Below are 16,626 nucleotides of genomic sequence, written 5' to 3' on the forward strand. Positions count from 1 at the left end.
CATGGGCTCTCCTCTTCCACTCCTGTAGACCTAGCCAGCAGAAGAGGACTTACACTGATTGGTTTTATTCTTGTTACTTGCTATTTACCATGTACTCCATGTCCTGAAAGAGTTGCACAAACTCCACCAGTTCCTGCTCCTGGACAACAGGGAACCACCAGGAGAAACCCAGCCCCTCCTGAAAGCTGATTTAACATACAAAAGAGCAACAGAAATCACTGGCTGGTTTTGATTGAGATAGAAATCTCTGTGACTGACACACAGTCCTTTATAAGACTTAAAGGCTGCCTTCAAGTAGCCTCCTTGAACTGTTTTAACTAAATTTCCCACATTTACCTGACTACTCCCTGGGACTTGCATGGAATATATAAGTTTGGCACCATTTAAACCACCAAGAAACAGAATCTGGTGAATGAACACATCTGGTGGATTTGTACATAGTAGCTTCACATGGAGTTACCTGTATTATGGGTCCAGGGACCTTGCTTGCTCTCTCTAGCTAATAGACCTGGCTCTTCATCTGGCACAAGTTTTAAAACAGTAGTGTAGTTGTAGGTGTGATGGTCTAAGAATATCAGTAAAGCTTTGTAGGGAGGGTTAACCTCTTCTATTAGGGAAAGAGACTGACTGTCAGATATAAGGCTTTGTCACCCTCCCCTCTGCTATTTACCAAAAGGAAAAAAAGCATCTAAGCACACAGATCTAAGCCTCAGGCTTAGGAAAAAGAAAATATATATAGCAAAACAAAACGGGAAACTAGATTATGTAGAAAAGTCATGGCAGCGTGTTGCTCAGTAGCAAGAAAGGTGAATGACATTTTTTTTTTTCATTAAAAGGAAAGCCCTTGAAAACCACAGCTTTCCTAACTTCAATCCACACACATATACACACACAGTACTTGTCACCACTGTACCCCTTCTTCCTTTCCATGTTGTGTACTGCATGCTAAAATCCTGGCATCTATTTAGATGCTTGATCTTTGCTGGCTACTTTTGTAATTACATCAATATTATTTCTCTAAGCTTGGAAAGATACCTTGGAAAGGAACTGCTATAAACCTGTCTGTCCACAGGAGCACTCCAATTTTCCTCTAGAGATGAGCAAAAGGGAGGTTTTGTTATTCAGCCTGGTCAAGCAGTTACTTTTCTGTTAAGGAATATCTGAAATGTTTCCCACCACAGGGGAAGAGAAGAACAACTGCACAGAGGTGGGTTTCCACAGAAGCATCAAGCTGACAGTCAGGTAACTGCTGATAGGCTTCTCAAGCCGTGCATTTCCCAGCACACCAAAACACGTGGCAGGGCTCCGTGCTGGTGCAGCAGAGATCAGCCTGCAGCAATTGATCTGTTTCAGCCAACAAACAGACCCTTTGACCCTCAAGAAGGAAAAACATGCATCTTACCAAAATAATGCAAGCTATCTAACGTACAATGCACCTTTAAAAGGTGTAAGGGCAGTTGGCACTTTGAGATTCCCCTAAATTCTTAGATTTAGATACAATTCCCCTAAATACTCTTCCCTCCTGTTCTGCCAACAGATCTCCATGCTTTCTTAGCACTTATTTCACTCAGGTCAAAGTGACTGTCCTGCAGTTGCACTGAAATGTATGTTTGTTTCTTGTTCTACAGATGAACAGGGTAGAGATGAAGTTTTTGGAGAAACTAGCAGTGAAAAACCTGTACTGAATTAATATTATCAAAATATTTCATTTGCTCATGATTGAAGCTGACTTTTCGGATAATGTTTTGAAATATTTGTCAACAAAACTCACCAAGCCTATTTTACAAATGACATTTCAATACACAGTTGGAAACAATCATTCCCTGGATGCAAAAATGAATTTAAACTTTTATTTCTAAAAAAGTGTTGAGCCAACTGGTGAAATTCTGAGACTCAAAACATTAGGGATGATTTAACCAGGTCTAATTAGCACATCTAGATTTCTTCAGCATTAAAGAAGAAAATACGACCACATAAAACCAAAAATCTCGTTATGAAGGCTAATTATTCGTGCGGAAAGTCACAAGGTGCACCAATCACTCAAAAATAAAGCCACTTAAAGCTGTTCGGGAGGGGGGGAGGCAGCTCTCCTTTGGTTTTGCAACCAACAACAGACACTACGTTACACCCCTGGGGCAGGCTACTGAGTAGATAAGGGCAATGTTAATTTACAACACTCTGGACTCCTACCAACATCCCTTGTCTCACTTTAATTTGTTTGCCATGCAAACTCTCTTGCTGGCTGAGCATTGCCCATCAAATGCCCATGCTGATTTCCTCCAAACATGGGTTGTTACCACAGCTGCCAGATCTTTCAACTGCAGCTGGACCACTGTCCAGACATTAGTTGTTCTCTTTAGAGACATCTCCCAGAAGAGCACTAGCAAACCGCTCCCACCCTATGGATTGATTAAAAAACAGGAGATAAATTTTATTTCTTTTCTTTTCCACCCAACACATGGGCCACCTCCCTGTAGAGCAAACAGGCGTTACAGAAGGTCAGTGGCACTTTCCACTATGGGCAGTGTAGCCAAATGGACCAGTAAAAGCTTTCAGCAGGCAATGGGAAGAGTGTGATTGTTCAGAAAGGAAAATAAGCCTGTTCATTGCTTGGACAGTGATTCAAAATTGCATTTTTTTCCATCCCAGAAATATTTCACCCACTTGAACACTACTTCTTTTTATTACGGAACTTGTATCGGCTGCCAAAATGGGTACATATGAAACTAGTGTAATTCCTGTAACGATCTGTTATATAGGATACACTAATTTCACTGGTACATATGAGTAAAATTACATTGGGGTTTCCAGCTGTAAGGGACTGCAAGTGAGCCGTTTATCATTGAAATGTATGGGGAGTAATTCAATCACAGGAGGCTGTTATGACAATGCAGTGAGGAATAATAATCAGCAACACAATGGCCCCTAACTAGAGCAAAACAGTTTCCAACCCTTTCAGATAGAAAACAAAGACTAAAACAAATCACAAACAAAAACCCCTCCACACAGATAGGAAAGCTCAACAATGGACTCAAGGGGAAATAGGGGATATCTGCATCAGGCTCAATGGCATCCTTTCTCCCAGACAAGTACCAGCTTTTTACCCATTCCCTGCTACAGCAACTATGGGTATGTGATAACACACAAAAGCAGAGAAATGCTTTCTTCTGTTTACTGACCCACTGGGAGACACATGGCCTGCAGTTTGATCACATTCTTAATTCTGAATTTCTACTTTTCTCCTGTCCTCACTCAGTCTGTCAACACTCCCATGCACCCAGAATGAGACAGAAGGTCCTTCCTTCCAAAATTTTTAGTTAAGCTCATTTTATCCTTTTAATACTACTCCTTTCTTGCTCTTCCTACAGAAATGCAGCATCCCCCCAGAGCTGGGTCAGAAAAGCCTTAATGTGTGGGGCTGCAGAGAGAGTTTAAAGAAAAAAAGCCAAGGAAGACATAATAAAAACCACCAACAATATCCCCAACAAATCCAACATCAACAAAGAGGCAGAAATGACCATGTTCTCTATCACTTAAAGTTTGAAAAGAGTAATGTACTGACAACTGCTATATCTAAATGTATTTGCAGGCAAAGAATCTATAGCATCAAGATGTGTAATAGCACTCTGTTTTACACATGAAAGGGAGTCTCTCCTTAAACAGGAGTGTACCCCTACCACGAAGCTGGTGGAAAAAGTAATCAGTCATGAATAATAGTCATAAAACCATTTTGATACTTAGCATTCCTCCAAGGACAATATCATTATGTATGGCTTAAATAAATCCCTCTAGCATACAGTTGCATCTTTATAATTTTTCTTAAAAAAACCTCAGGTAATTTATTTTTTCTTTCCCCTAGAATGTATTTTCTTTCATCTGCAAATTCAAGAAGCTGACTAGCTGAGAAAAGCCAAATTTAGAGTTGGTTGGGAAATTCCAAGTCCAATTGTGAGACATTTCATTGCCTCAGAAATAGATTTTCTCCATATTCGTCATTTACTCTGCAGAAGATCTGCAAAAAGGAGGTGGGGGTGATGGACATCACCAGGTTAATGGCTCCTCACAGACCCCTATGCTTTTCAGAACTCTACCAGAAAAATGTCATTTACATTGCAAAGCCATGTTGTGTGCAATGCAGATCCAGGAACTGTAATCCCAGACACACAGTTAGGTGCAAACAAGCTAATTAACACCAGTCTGCCAGCTGCACCAGAAATCACAGCAGGGACCTGGGTATGAATACCACAGGCCCAAATCGGACTTTTTTTACCCCTCACTGATGAAGACTCCTTAATTTGTTAGGCACTGATGTTAACGGTGACATTTTTCTATTCTGGATTAAGTCTGTTCCAGTGCTGACTGATGCCTTTAGCACTGACTGACTGAAGCTACAGTTACCCCAGAGACTTCTGGCAGCAAGTATTGGCCAAGCGCAGGGAGCATCACCCCTACCAATGGACAGAGCTACTGGGTGAAGTCTCCCTGCAGCCCCAGGGGTCAGAGCAGGCAGCATCTGAAAAAGTAGGGGAAAAAAAAAATCCAAAACATTTCCAATGTTTTCTGACTAGTGGGTAGTCTGATACAGATTGCAAGTGGCAGTGTAAAACAGGTGTTTATGGGCACTGTCAGGCCTGTGAGAGGGAAGAGGGGAGCCTGAACCAAATCTGACAGGTGCACCGGTGAGTTGAAGATCCAGAAACTCTTCACCTTTGTTTTAATTACAGTCACACAGAGAGTCTCCTGCAAAGCACCCTGCAAGACAGGAGCGTGGCCGTTTTGGTGACAAGAGGAGTCAGCTCTTTCAGTAAACCATGGAATTGATAATTTAGACTCTCAACCAAAAACTGCACCCTACTGCTGCCACTTGCAGGCTACCCCCATCCCCAGAGCAGCATCACTCAGTTGATGCAGGAGAGGAAAGCAAACCAGCAAAACAGCAATGCTTTAAAGAGAAACTGTAATGTGGTTTAGGTCTGCCATGGGTCTGGCACTTTAGAATTGGGGGTGCCACTTCTCTAACCAACAAAATGTGTTGTGTGATGGGCAGGAACCCAGAGATCAGCTTCCTTAAAACACAGTCTCCAGAGGCACACAGGGCTGAAGGTGCACTCTGTAGCCATGGCAAAAATTTTCAAGAGATGTCTCTAAAGACATATGGCACTGCAAGATGAGACTATAATTACTAGGACTGTTCATCAGGCCAAGTAATTTTAAACACAGTGCTGGAGTTTAGAATGGGATTTCAAGAAAAGCAAAATGAAAGAATGAATGGGATGATTTTACAGGCAGTAAATAGATTATTTAATTCTGAGGAGCAATGCCACATGCAGCCTTTAGAGAAGGCTGTCTGCCTGTCCTACTCACCAGGTACCACTCCTTTGATGTCACTTTCCGTGTTCATCCTGTTCTTGTGCGTGAACTGAAGGATCAGTTCCTTGGATGCCTCAAACTGTTGTGTAGCCATCAGCCACCGAAGGGACTCTGGGAAAATACTTTAAAGATGGAAACCAGGTTAGGGTTACTTCCAAGTTTCTGTCAGAGGAAGAACCGATAGCGTTTAGCTGCTCATTTAACCGTTCATGAGCTATGTAATTATTTTCAAAAAGCAGAAGGATCACTTGTGAAACAAATAAGAGAGAAAACAGATTCAGAATGTGCAAATTAATGACATTTTCTTTTATACTGATTCCAAACAATACAGGAACTATCCTATCACATAGAAATAGGACGTATTATATATATATAACATATTAGAGGTGTTCTGCCTGTTAATACAACTTTGAAAGAACAGGGAGGAGGTGGCAGCTCTGTCTGCAATAGACATTCGTGGTCAAGAAGGGAATGAATGAGATGTGCAGTTAACACGTGGTAATTCAGACCAAAGAAGGAAAATAACTGACAGAAGTGATCTGAATTCTCTTGTAAAGACAAAGAAAGGATAGAAAAGAACTACTTTTTAGGATTATAATGGAATGGATTTTTAAATTTTTAAACATGTCAAAAATCTTCTTCCTCATACATAGACTTTAAGCCATTATTTTATAAAGGTTAGTATTGTGTATATGCTCCAGACAACATTCAGGTGTTTCTCTAAAAGTTTCTTCTAGTAAAGAAAATATTATGTTAGTTGAGTTGCCTTAAAAATATACACATGCACACAGAGTTGCAAAATAAAAAAGTTTATTTTCTATCTGGTTGTTTCCTTCAAGTGCTGATATTCACCTGATTCATTAGCCTAACTGATCATTCTTCCTTTTTTTTCAGATTAATTTATTTTAATACAAATCCAAAAGAAATATGTAGATCTTAAAACAAACAAAATCTCCCATACTTCTGTAGATAGAAAAACTTTCAGATCTGACTCCAAGCATATTTTTCTTTCTTGTTTAGGCCTCACTTCCACTAATCTTCCAAAAGACCTTTCTAAGAACAAATTTAACAATTACTTTTAACTTCAAATATATAATAAACCTCAAATTTCCTTCACAAAGCACTGATCTTTGCTGTGGGTGCTGCTTCAGTTCTAATACTTCTAAGCAGTGGACCAGGCAATCGCACCATCACTGATGCCCTTTGGAAGACAGCTTAGCGAAACCTCCATCCCAGATAGAGAAAGTATTATTTTTTTCAAGAAGAAGAAAAAAGGAGAGAAGTCAGGCAGACTGCAATACAAATTATATCAGGAAATAAAAATATACAACAGCCATGATGACAGCCATTCAGCTTGACAGCTTATTTACTACCACTGGTGCTGCATGGATGCTTTCGCATATCCTCCTGCAGAAAGTCCTGTACTGCAAAAGCATTTTTTGAAATATTAAGAATTCTTTGAATGCAGTATCTCTTCATGCTTGCCTCCAGAGAGGAGACAGCCTCAGCCACTAGCCTAAAAAGCTGCACTTTTTGAATGGTCCACTTACAGGTCCCAAACGACAAGGAGCACCCGCTCCTAGAAGGAAAAGAGCCACAGGGATGGGCATTGCAGGGACAAATGCTGTCTCTACCTGCCAGCTCCTGCAGGTTTCTCAAACTGGAAGGGCTGAAGCCTCATGTCTTTCAGCTGCTCCATTACTCAGTGTGAGCTGTGGGAGGTTCATTTAAGGATCTTTAAAAACTCCTGGGCTGCTTTGAGCCCAGGTCATCAGGCACAGCAAGGGGAAGTGCTGGCCACCCTGTCTCTGTGTGAGACAGTCTGAGCTCACTCATGGAGCATGGACTCTGCTGCCAAGGGTCATTTGTAACTTACCTACTGTTGGAAAACCAAGCACCATCACAACTCAAAAGCAAAAAAAAAAATCCAACCCCCTGGTCCTTGTGGACTTCCGCACAGAAATCTGGTCACAACCTTGTTCTTCATCACCTGACTTTAAATACTAATTGAACGAAGCCGAGACAGCTTTCTGCTGAGGGTGGACAGTTGTCCAGATCACCAGGCTGAGCTGACTGCAGACACCTGGTTGACAGTCTTCTTACCACCTCCATCAGTGAGGAAAGGACCAGCCTTTTGCAGTCGAAGAAGAGACTGGGGAGTGGGTGGGTAGGGGGAAACGTTCATCTCCTGTTACACAGCTGCTGCTTGAGAGGGGAGAGGGGGAAGGACACTGGAAAAAAGATCCGAAGCCTGAGAAATCCTAAGAGCAGAGAAGAATCCTTGACAGACAGAAAAAGGTCAGGCAGGTACCACACCTAGCTGGAAGGAGAACCAATATCCTGTCCAGATGCAGAGCAAACCCTTGTCCATGGGAAGGGTGTAGTGTGTCAATTAGGGGCCTGCCCCAGGGCAACAAGCTCAGTTATTACAACTTTGTGTCTTGGTGAGGGTAAATCCTATCTAACAGTGCCAGAAAAGAACTGGTCACCCCTTCCCAGTTCTTCAGTTTTGGTTAGAGTGAAGCAGGAGTTTATTTCAGATTATTGATACTTTTGCTGACCTTCATGGCATGATTCTGTCAGGAATTTCCTGCGTCCAAGGGAGAGGAAATAATGCCTCTGTATAACTGGAGCTCCCCTTACCTCATGGCTCTAACACACACACACACACACTTTAAAAGGAGCCTAAGTTCTATTAACTTATCTTTATACATTTGTCACCAACCCCTGTGCTAACATCTGGCTTACATGGGTGCCTCTCTGACCTTCCAGAATGATTCGAGAGCTCAGCAAAGGCATCTTGCTCAATTTGCAGGTGTCCCAGCCCACCAGCCCATCCCTCCTAGACAAATCTGCTGCTTCCCACTTTCCCCCCATCCATGCCCAGCTTTCTGATCTGCTCAGCCATCTACCTCCTGGGGATGGTACAGCCAGCCATGCATACATGGCTGGGTGCAGAGCAAATCCACAGGTGGGAGAGGGCTAAACCCCAGCCCGGAGGGGCGAACATCTCTCTCGCAGCAGAAGATGGAAGTAAAGAGAGTAAGAGGAAGGAGGAAGCAGCACAGGGGCTATTGCAGCATCTGTTATTGTAATCACTGCTTTGTGTACATGATGGGGAATTAACAAGCAGTGCAGTTTTCCAGTTCTTTTATTACAAATCTGTTAGTTTTCTTCCTTCACCTGTAACATATGCTGAGGGTCCACACTCTGTTCCCCAACACAATGCTGGGGGAAGAGGGGAGGAAAGAGTTAATAAAATGGTAGCACTTTCCAGAGAATATGCAACAGATGGAAGAGAAAAGCTTAAGAGAAAAGTGCATACTGTACCGACAGTATAATTACACAGGCATCCTCACCGGAGTCCATTTCTGCAAATGCAAAAACCCCGGGCAGCGCAAACCCTGTTACTTTGTCTGTTACCACTATTTATCAAGCTGTCATATCACACATTATATAAGGGGTAATCTATTTCCATGGTCTGCCTGTCCCATCCAGCCACAAAGCTGTTGCAGAATAAGAAATAAATGTTAGCATTTCCTATTGCTTCCAGTGTCACTCAGCGATGACCTCTCAGCAGGAATGTACAAGACCCTGACTCAGCCACCTGGAAAATGTGCTACCTCCAGAAGACTGATGAGGGGTTACTGCTGCCCATGTCATGTTCACTAGGTGTCTTCATACTATTGTACTGTCCTTTTGGACACAAATAACTGTAAACATTATGTTTGATATTGGGTTCTATCCAGTGGTGGATGTAAAGCATTTCAGCTGGCGGGCATCCCAACAGGAGGTTTTGGAGTAGACCTGCACATCTTTGCATGTGTATCACATGGTAGGTTTGGGAGAACAGTATCACACATTAACAAGAACACTCTTGGTTATTCATCATCAAGATTAACACTGACAAGATGAGACTATTTAGATATTTTATGTTGGAAAACAGGAAAACAACAAAAAAGTGCCATTATCTTGCATATGACTTTTGCAACTTTCTCCTGTGCTGCCTTTTGCCCTCAGCCCAAGCGTGGCACGTCTACCTCAGGGATAAGAGAAGAAATCCCCACTGAAGGTTACTGCTGTGAACACAGGAGAATTCTGTAAGGTCTTCATGCATTAATAGAAAAATATATAACTGTTAAAAATTCTTACACACCGTAACAAGTTTTTACATGTTTCAACTTGTCAGGCATTACAACTAGCAGCTTGGCCCCCCACAGTACATAAACAACTTCGTCCTGCACAGTGTGGTGGCCTTTTTCCCCCTCATTTTTCTCATTGTACAGCAACTAAATATTTTAGTCTTGTTTGTGTTATCTTTAAAACAAACTATCTAGCATGTTCTTACTGTTATGGTTTTGTACAACATTGCTCTAATAAGTCTCTATTGTGTTATGCCGCCACTGCGTGTCACTATTAAGACAGAACAACAAAGAAAGACTTTTTAGGAGGTTTATAAGTCGTGGTGAGGATGGACCTGGCACCATCCCTGAGGTTAGAGGCACTGTACTTCTCTCAGGATAGCCATACCAAAGCCGCAGTGCTGCTGGTGCAGCGAGCAGAGAGGAATGGGAGCAGCCAGGAGGGGAGGATTCCTTGTGGGAACGATCATGAGCCACTGCCCAGCGCAGACCAGCCACCCAGGCTTTGGCACAGCACGTGGTAATTCGGGCAAAATTGAGCAGGCAATCTAGTTCAGGGCTGTCTACCTCATGCACACAAGATGTCCAAATGCACTTGTTCAAGAGCTGACACGTTATTTTTAACCTAGCTTGGTTAACCCAGGCCAAAGAAACCAACAGTGACAGCCCAGAACCACAATATAGGTTTTAAGGGAAAATTTAGCTGTGCAGCCACAATCTGACAACAGCTAGGCTGAGATGCATCCTCTCAAGAATTGTTTTCACCTTTAAAAGGGGAAGTGACAGCCAAAATAATAGCAAAGTACAACTTGATGATCAACGAACAAAGACCATCTCCCGAGTTCCCTCCATGTCGCAGCATGTAACCTATGTGTGTGCTACTGCAAATTATAAAGTTATTATTTCTTATTTCAAAGTCAAATCTTTGCAAAAGGTGAATGGAAGAACAAAAGGAAAGGCTCATGTGTATTGTGAAGCACACACATTTCCCGACAGTGAAGCACCTCCCAAGTCCAACATTAGGAGCTCATGTTGTCTTTGACCTGACAGGAGGAAGAAATACTTACACCCAGTAAAGCAGCATCAGCAGGAAAGGACAGATGATGACTGCCTGGAGGACCTGCCAGTCCCTGCAGAGGGCAGCCAGCCCCGGCATGAGGAACTGCCCTGCCATTTCGATGAAGCTTGCCACCATGGTGATCATGAACCGGTGCCCAGGAGGACAGAGCTCTATCCCTGAAACACAGAGCACACGCAAACACATTAGCTCCCCACCAGCAAAAGCACCCACAGCGCATCTCTTTATGAAACCTTCAGGGACTTAATGTCTTTCAAGACCTTTGGCCGAAGTTATGTACAACCACAGAGACCTTGTTTCCTCCTGGTTTCAGGCTTCAAATACCCTAGCAGCTACAGAGAAACCCACTAACAGCTGGTCGTGGCACAAACATTGCCACTTCCATACACCTATTGCATCTCCTGCAGACCTGCTGTATCCTCATTGTCAGCCTTCTTTCGGTCTCTGCCTAGAGAAGAATTTTACCAAACTGTAAGATACTTGTTTTTTAAAGGGAATGTAGGATAAAACACAATCCAAAGATTCTGGGTTGAGCCTTTTCACATTTCTCAGAGACGTCACATGCCTTTCTAATCAGTTTGCTGGGAGGCAGAAGAGCACAGCTCTCAGCAGGATACAGGCTCCCAGCTCATACAGGATGCCACCTGCCCACAGTTTAATATGCTACAACTCAGCCAGTTTCAAGCTGGATTTTGCTGAGTGCGTTGTTTCTGGGTTTGCTTTTTGGTTTTGCAATAGTTAATCTTGATCAACTTTCAAACAAGCCCCGTCTTCCATCTGTCTTATCCTGTCCTCCATCCTGCCTTTTGCTGTGGGGCAATTTACTGCCATCACTGACATCATTGCTTGTCTCAGCTGCCTCATGACAAGCGAGTTCAGTAAATAAAGAGTTTCCTTAAACCCTGAATTCTGGCTACCTTTATTCAGTCTTCAGAAATGAAGATGAATTTATCAGAATCACAGCTTTAAAAAAAAAAAAAACAACATAAAAAAATCACAGAATAAATAGCAGAAAAATTGGACTGCCTTGTGGAAATATATTAGAACAATTTTTTCACCAGTAAAATTGCAATAGATGTCCCTATTTCATATTTCCCATTTGCCCACATTCACTTCTACAGATTAATAATTAAGCACAATAAACCTGCCACAAATGTTGTGTAGTACTTATCGGGATGCTGATAAAGAAACATGGGCTCGTAAACATTCATGATATGTTACTGTCAGCATTGTTGCTTTTCCTTGGGATGTTTCCTATGGTTGTTTTAAATTAGAATTTAACGGTTGTTAAAATTTTAATTGAAAAGCTGTAAGATAATAGGCAGAGATGACAGCTGCTCCTTCATTCACTCTCTCATCTGTCGCTTGTTCAGCATTTATCACTGTAACACAGATTTAAACTAGCTGACCAGGAACTAGCTTGTAGATCAAATGTAAGATTAAACACCACACTTTTCCCCCCCCCCCTTTCTTTTCAGCCAATGACAAAGACTACTGATGGATTTTTGCCAATAAAGAATGAAAATGTATCTGTTGCAAGGCAGCCCAAATTTTCATTAGCTTAACCATAAACACAGTAGCTTTGGAAAAGAAAGGAGGGAAAAAAAACCTCAAACACTTTCACTTGCTATAAAAGGCTTTCACATTTTAATTAGGAAAACAAGATTAAAACACAGAGCTCCTTATGACATTAATATGGTTTCATTCTTACTAATGAAGTATCCCAAGCCTAGGCCATTTTTTTTATCCTGTGCAAGGAGGTCACTTCCATTTTATTTCTCTAATCTTCAAATACAAAGCAGTTCTATTTGTTTTTCTAAACCTTAAAGTCCCAGTTACTCACACTCCAATATTCCTTCATTAAGTACAAGGATGAGTTTTGTTGCTATAGAAACAGGAAGTCTGCATTAGATAGGTAAGGCTTTGGCATTTCAATTGCACTGCTTAGGTTAGAATCAGATAAAGAAAAAAATGAACCAAGAGAACAACTTTTATATGAAGTCAGAAAGAGGTGTCCAAATAATAAAATTTTATTTTATTAAGTCACTGGTGTATAGTACATAACTTCACACGCAGCAGTTATTCATCGTATAGAAAGGAAATAACTTCAGAGAATGTTTAGCATCTATTTTCTTCTCTGGATTATCACAGGCATGCAATCAATTTTTGCCCTTTCCTCTAAAAAAGCTGGAGAAGACAAAAAAAAAATAATCCCCGCTGTAGTTGAGTGAGCATGACTTTCAAGTGACATCAGCAGGCGCTCCACGTATATGAATTAGCACATCTCTGTTGAAGTGTTCGACATATTAGGACAGCCTACTGACTTTCCAACATCTCTGGCATCAGTTTTATATGATAAAAGATTCAGTACCGCAGTTTTTAGCAAGCATTTAGCAGTCAACCTTTTCCCACCTCTGCCAGCAAAGCCACCCACTGCAGCACCTCTGCCCCAGCACCAGAAAAGGCACCCTGCTGATGCTCACATTGGTGCCACGATGTGCCCAGGCATCTACGCCTGCAACGATTTCCACCCAGTTTGCATGATAAATTACCAACTCACATGAAATCACTACAGGGAACAGATTTATTCACCTGTGGCAAATCCAGCAAGAAAGCTCCAGCTTCCCCACTCAGTGAAAAGGTTTCCACCTCCAACTTCTTTATGGAGCATGGACAGTCAAGTAAACTCTTAGCATACACACAAATCATGGAAATTACCATCAGTACCAAGAACGCCCAGATACCTATGTTTGCTCTACTTGGAAAATTTCATGTGGGCAAGGAGACAGGTGTGGAAAGAATTTTCCTTCCTTGCCCAGCATTTCTACTCTAGGCAGCACAGTCAGAGCAGCAGATCCAACTCAGATGCCTAATTTCCATTAAGTCCCAGGCAAATGATCATGTTGGCAAGTTGAAACCTGTATGCAAAGCAGTCCTGCAGTACTTGGGCAGTGAAATCAGAGATGCCCAGGACACGTGGGACAGACTTTCTCACCATCAGTAGATGCCCAGTAACAGCAGACACCACAGGTGCAGAAGCAGGACCCAGCCAACCCCCGTGGTAGAACTCCACACATGCTGCAAATATGACCCAGCCTGAAGGCAATGGCCTCACCACATATGGGGTGCAGACCTGGTCCCTGTAGGCATCACTGACACAAGACACTGAAAACACATGAGGCTCATTGCACAGCACATGCCTCTAGCTGGAAAACGCAAATATAAAGTGTAGAAATCCTCCTTTTGGACCCTATCCCGTATGTCCTTCCTCTACAACAATGACCAAATCAACGTTCTACAGCCTCACAGCCCACAAACCTGCCACAGGGAAAGCCGGTGTGAACTATGCCCCTTCTTACCAGGGATTCAAGCATTTTTGGGGCCTGTCTGATGCACTCAAAGTAACCCCACTACTAACACGCAGGATGTGCAGACACGTTCTGGCATGGAAGGAACAGCACTGGGGCCAGATATGTTACTCCAGGAGTCTGCATGCAGCAATTTGTACCAGGAGTATTAAAACTGGTGATGAACAAAGGCAGAGTAAAAGTCTGTGTGTGCGTACGAGTGTATGCATGTGTGAGAGCAAGCAAGCAGGCACCTGAAGATGGGTAGAGCATGGGTTAAAGGAATGGCACATGCCTGTTGTGCCAGTTGCATCCTATTCGTGATTTCATTCAAGTAACAAAAGGAGGAGGAACTACCTGACCTACACATAAGGTGTCAAAAGGATGAAGAACAGGATTGGAGTCATAAAATATCAAAACTATGAGGAAAAAAAAGAAGATAACAGAAATTCATTAAGTTTGCCTGAGAATTATGAGGGATGAGAAAAAAAATTAAGCAAAAAATTGTAATCATCATGAACTCCTAAAGGGTATGAAAAGCAACCCCGAATTGGTTTGTTGTTGCCTGCCAAGAACAACCTCAGGGATGTGATGAGGATGCAGCAGCCACTGCCTCTTGTCCTCTGTGTCACACAAGTGATCCTGGCCAGACCACATGGACAGATGCCTTGGTACTTGTGAGTGCACAGGTGTGAGAATGAATGAAATCCATGAGAGAATGAGTGTGGTTGTGCAAAATCTGCCTACTTAGAGGCTTTGGGGGGAAAACAAACAAACAAATAAAACAACTTTGTCCTTCTACATAGACCCTCACTGAGTTATTCAGAAAGCCCATGGGAAATATTTTCAAATATTAACCGAGAGAATAAGAACCACAACAGTTATATTGGCTGATCCTAGTGACAGAGGTCAAGCTCCAGAAAAGGACTTTCAAACCAACATTTTTGGTATACTACAAGGATGGATTTCAGAGCAGCTCCCCCACCACTTCATACATTGTCCTTTTTGCTCTACCCCTAGCATTGAAGCGATGGCCCTACTTGACCCCTAAGAGAGCCACATGGACCCCTAGGATCTATTAAACTTTCTAGATATGTGCTGAGGGAAAAGTCCCTGCTGAGGAGGGCTCTATCCCCAGTGCTCCCCACATTTCCCTCCGGAAGCAGCCTTGGAGGTGTCCTGGGCTGACTTCCCTCGCTGGTGCGCTCCCCCCGGAGCAGGGGCAGCCCTTGGGTTTCAGAGGAGTTGAGTTTCACAACAGATGCTGGCCTGAGAAAAGCTGCCTCAGATGCCAATGGACCTACAGGGCTTTGAGCCTGGTCAGACTTTCTGACCATCTAGCTTTAACAAGCAGGTGGTTGGGGTACAGTCTTGCACCTTGGGTGAATACAGAGTCCGATAGAGGTTTCAAACCTGATGCATTTTGCAAATATATCTAAAAAGCACAATAAATAGTTTTTAGGACCAGGAAAACTATGAGCTGAAGGCAACATTGTTACATGCATATCCTCATTTGATCCACATTGCATGCTATGTGAAAACAGCAGCAAGGTTAGAGTAGGATTTTCTTGACAGACCAAAACAAAGATACACTGAAAATGAGATGTTCATCACTATTTCATGGAAGCCAGCCCACAGCATGCCACTGGAGTTGGATTGGGTAAGATCTCCCAAGCAGGCTTTGGAATACTGAAATTACTTTTCTTTAAACGTGATTCATTTTCTACCCCTCAGTCTCCCCGTGTTCCCCTGTGTAGCCCTTTGGGACTCTCATTAGAAACACGGGAAAGCCTGAACAAGCCTTCACAGGGAAAAGCAGGTCCATTCCACAGAGCACATGAAGTGTTGGGAGGCCCTTCAGCAAGCGCATCGGTGTTTTTACCAAAAAGAAGCTGCGTATAAACATCAGTGAATTAATCCACTACAATTATACGTTACTTGAACTGGTGCATACCATTTATGTTGCCTCATCTGGAAACAGGTGTGCCTGGAAAAAGTCAGGGAGCAGAGCAGAAAGGAAGACGTTTCTGGAGTCAGGCCATAGGTGGATGAGGTATGGCACATCTTGGACCCACACATGTCTTAAGAGTGTCTGCATAGAGCCGTTAGTCCTAAAAGGTTTTACTTTTTTATAGCTTTCAGAAACCTAGAAACAGCTTGCAAAAGATGACAGTGCTCTAGATTACTCCACACCAAAATCAGTTGTCCCTGACAGCTAACCAAAGAGGCTGGGATTTACAGAAAAGGACAGGACTCTGTCACATATCTGTGTATGGTTTGCAAAATTTAGGAAGATCCCAACACTGCTGACAGCTCAGATGGGATGGCGGGGAATTAAAGGGGCTGCACCGAGCGGGACCAGGGCACTCGTCCCACCAGCACACTGCACGAGCCGCACGGGACACAAGAACAGGCCAGGAGTGCTCACGTTCATCCCTGCCTCCTGCACAACTGCGAGCACTCAGGCTCATCGGGATGTGGGTGAGGAGGACGCTAACAAAGGGCCTCTGCAACGCCACAGGGGCCCAGCCCCAACATGTGCAGAGCTGCTCCCTTGTGCCGGAGGTGGCTGCCACCCCTGGGCATCAGCAGAGAAAGGCATGATAAAACCACATGTCAGACAACAGGTTACCCACAGCAAACATAACTGGCACTGGTGACAAAGGCCACATCAATTTCAGATTGGAAA

At 43.0% G+C, this 16,626-nt stretch overlaps 1 protein-coding gene across 2 annotated transcripts in view; it reads right to left on the bottom strand.

Annotated features, from left to right (window-relative positions):
* Positions 1–16,626, bottom strand: part of SLC22A23 (solute carrier family 22 member 23) — a 116,931-nt gene that overhangs the window by 24,740 nt on the left and 75,565 nt on the right. For both annotated transcript variants that reach the window (XM_074827337.1, XM_074827345.1), the window contains exons 4-5: positions 10,580–10,748; positions 5,365–5,492 (exon numbers count right to left, since the gene is read on the bottom strand). In XM_074827337.1, the coding sequence (XP_074683438.1) occupies positions 5,365–5,492; positions 10,580–10,748 (297 nt within the window). The remainder of the gene's footprint in view (positions 1–5,364; positions 5,493–10,579; positions 10,749–16,626) is intronic.

The sequence above is a fragment of the Strix aluco genome, chromosome 1 (assembly GCF_031877795.1).
Source record: "Strix aluco isolate bStrAlu1 chromosome 1, bStrAlu1.hap1, whole genome shotgun sequence".
NCBI classification, from domain to species: domain Eukaryota; kingdom Metazoa; phylum Chordata; class Aves; order Strigiformes; family Strigidae; genus Strix; species Strix aluco.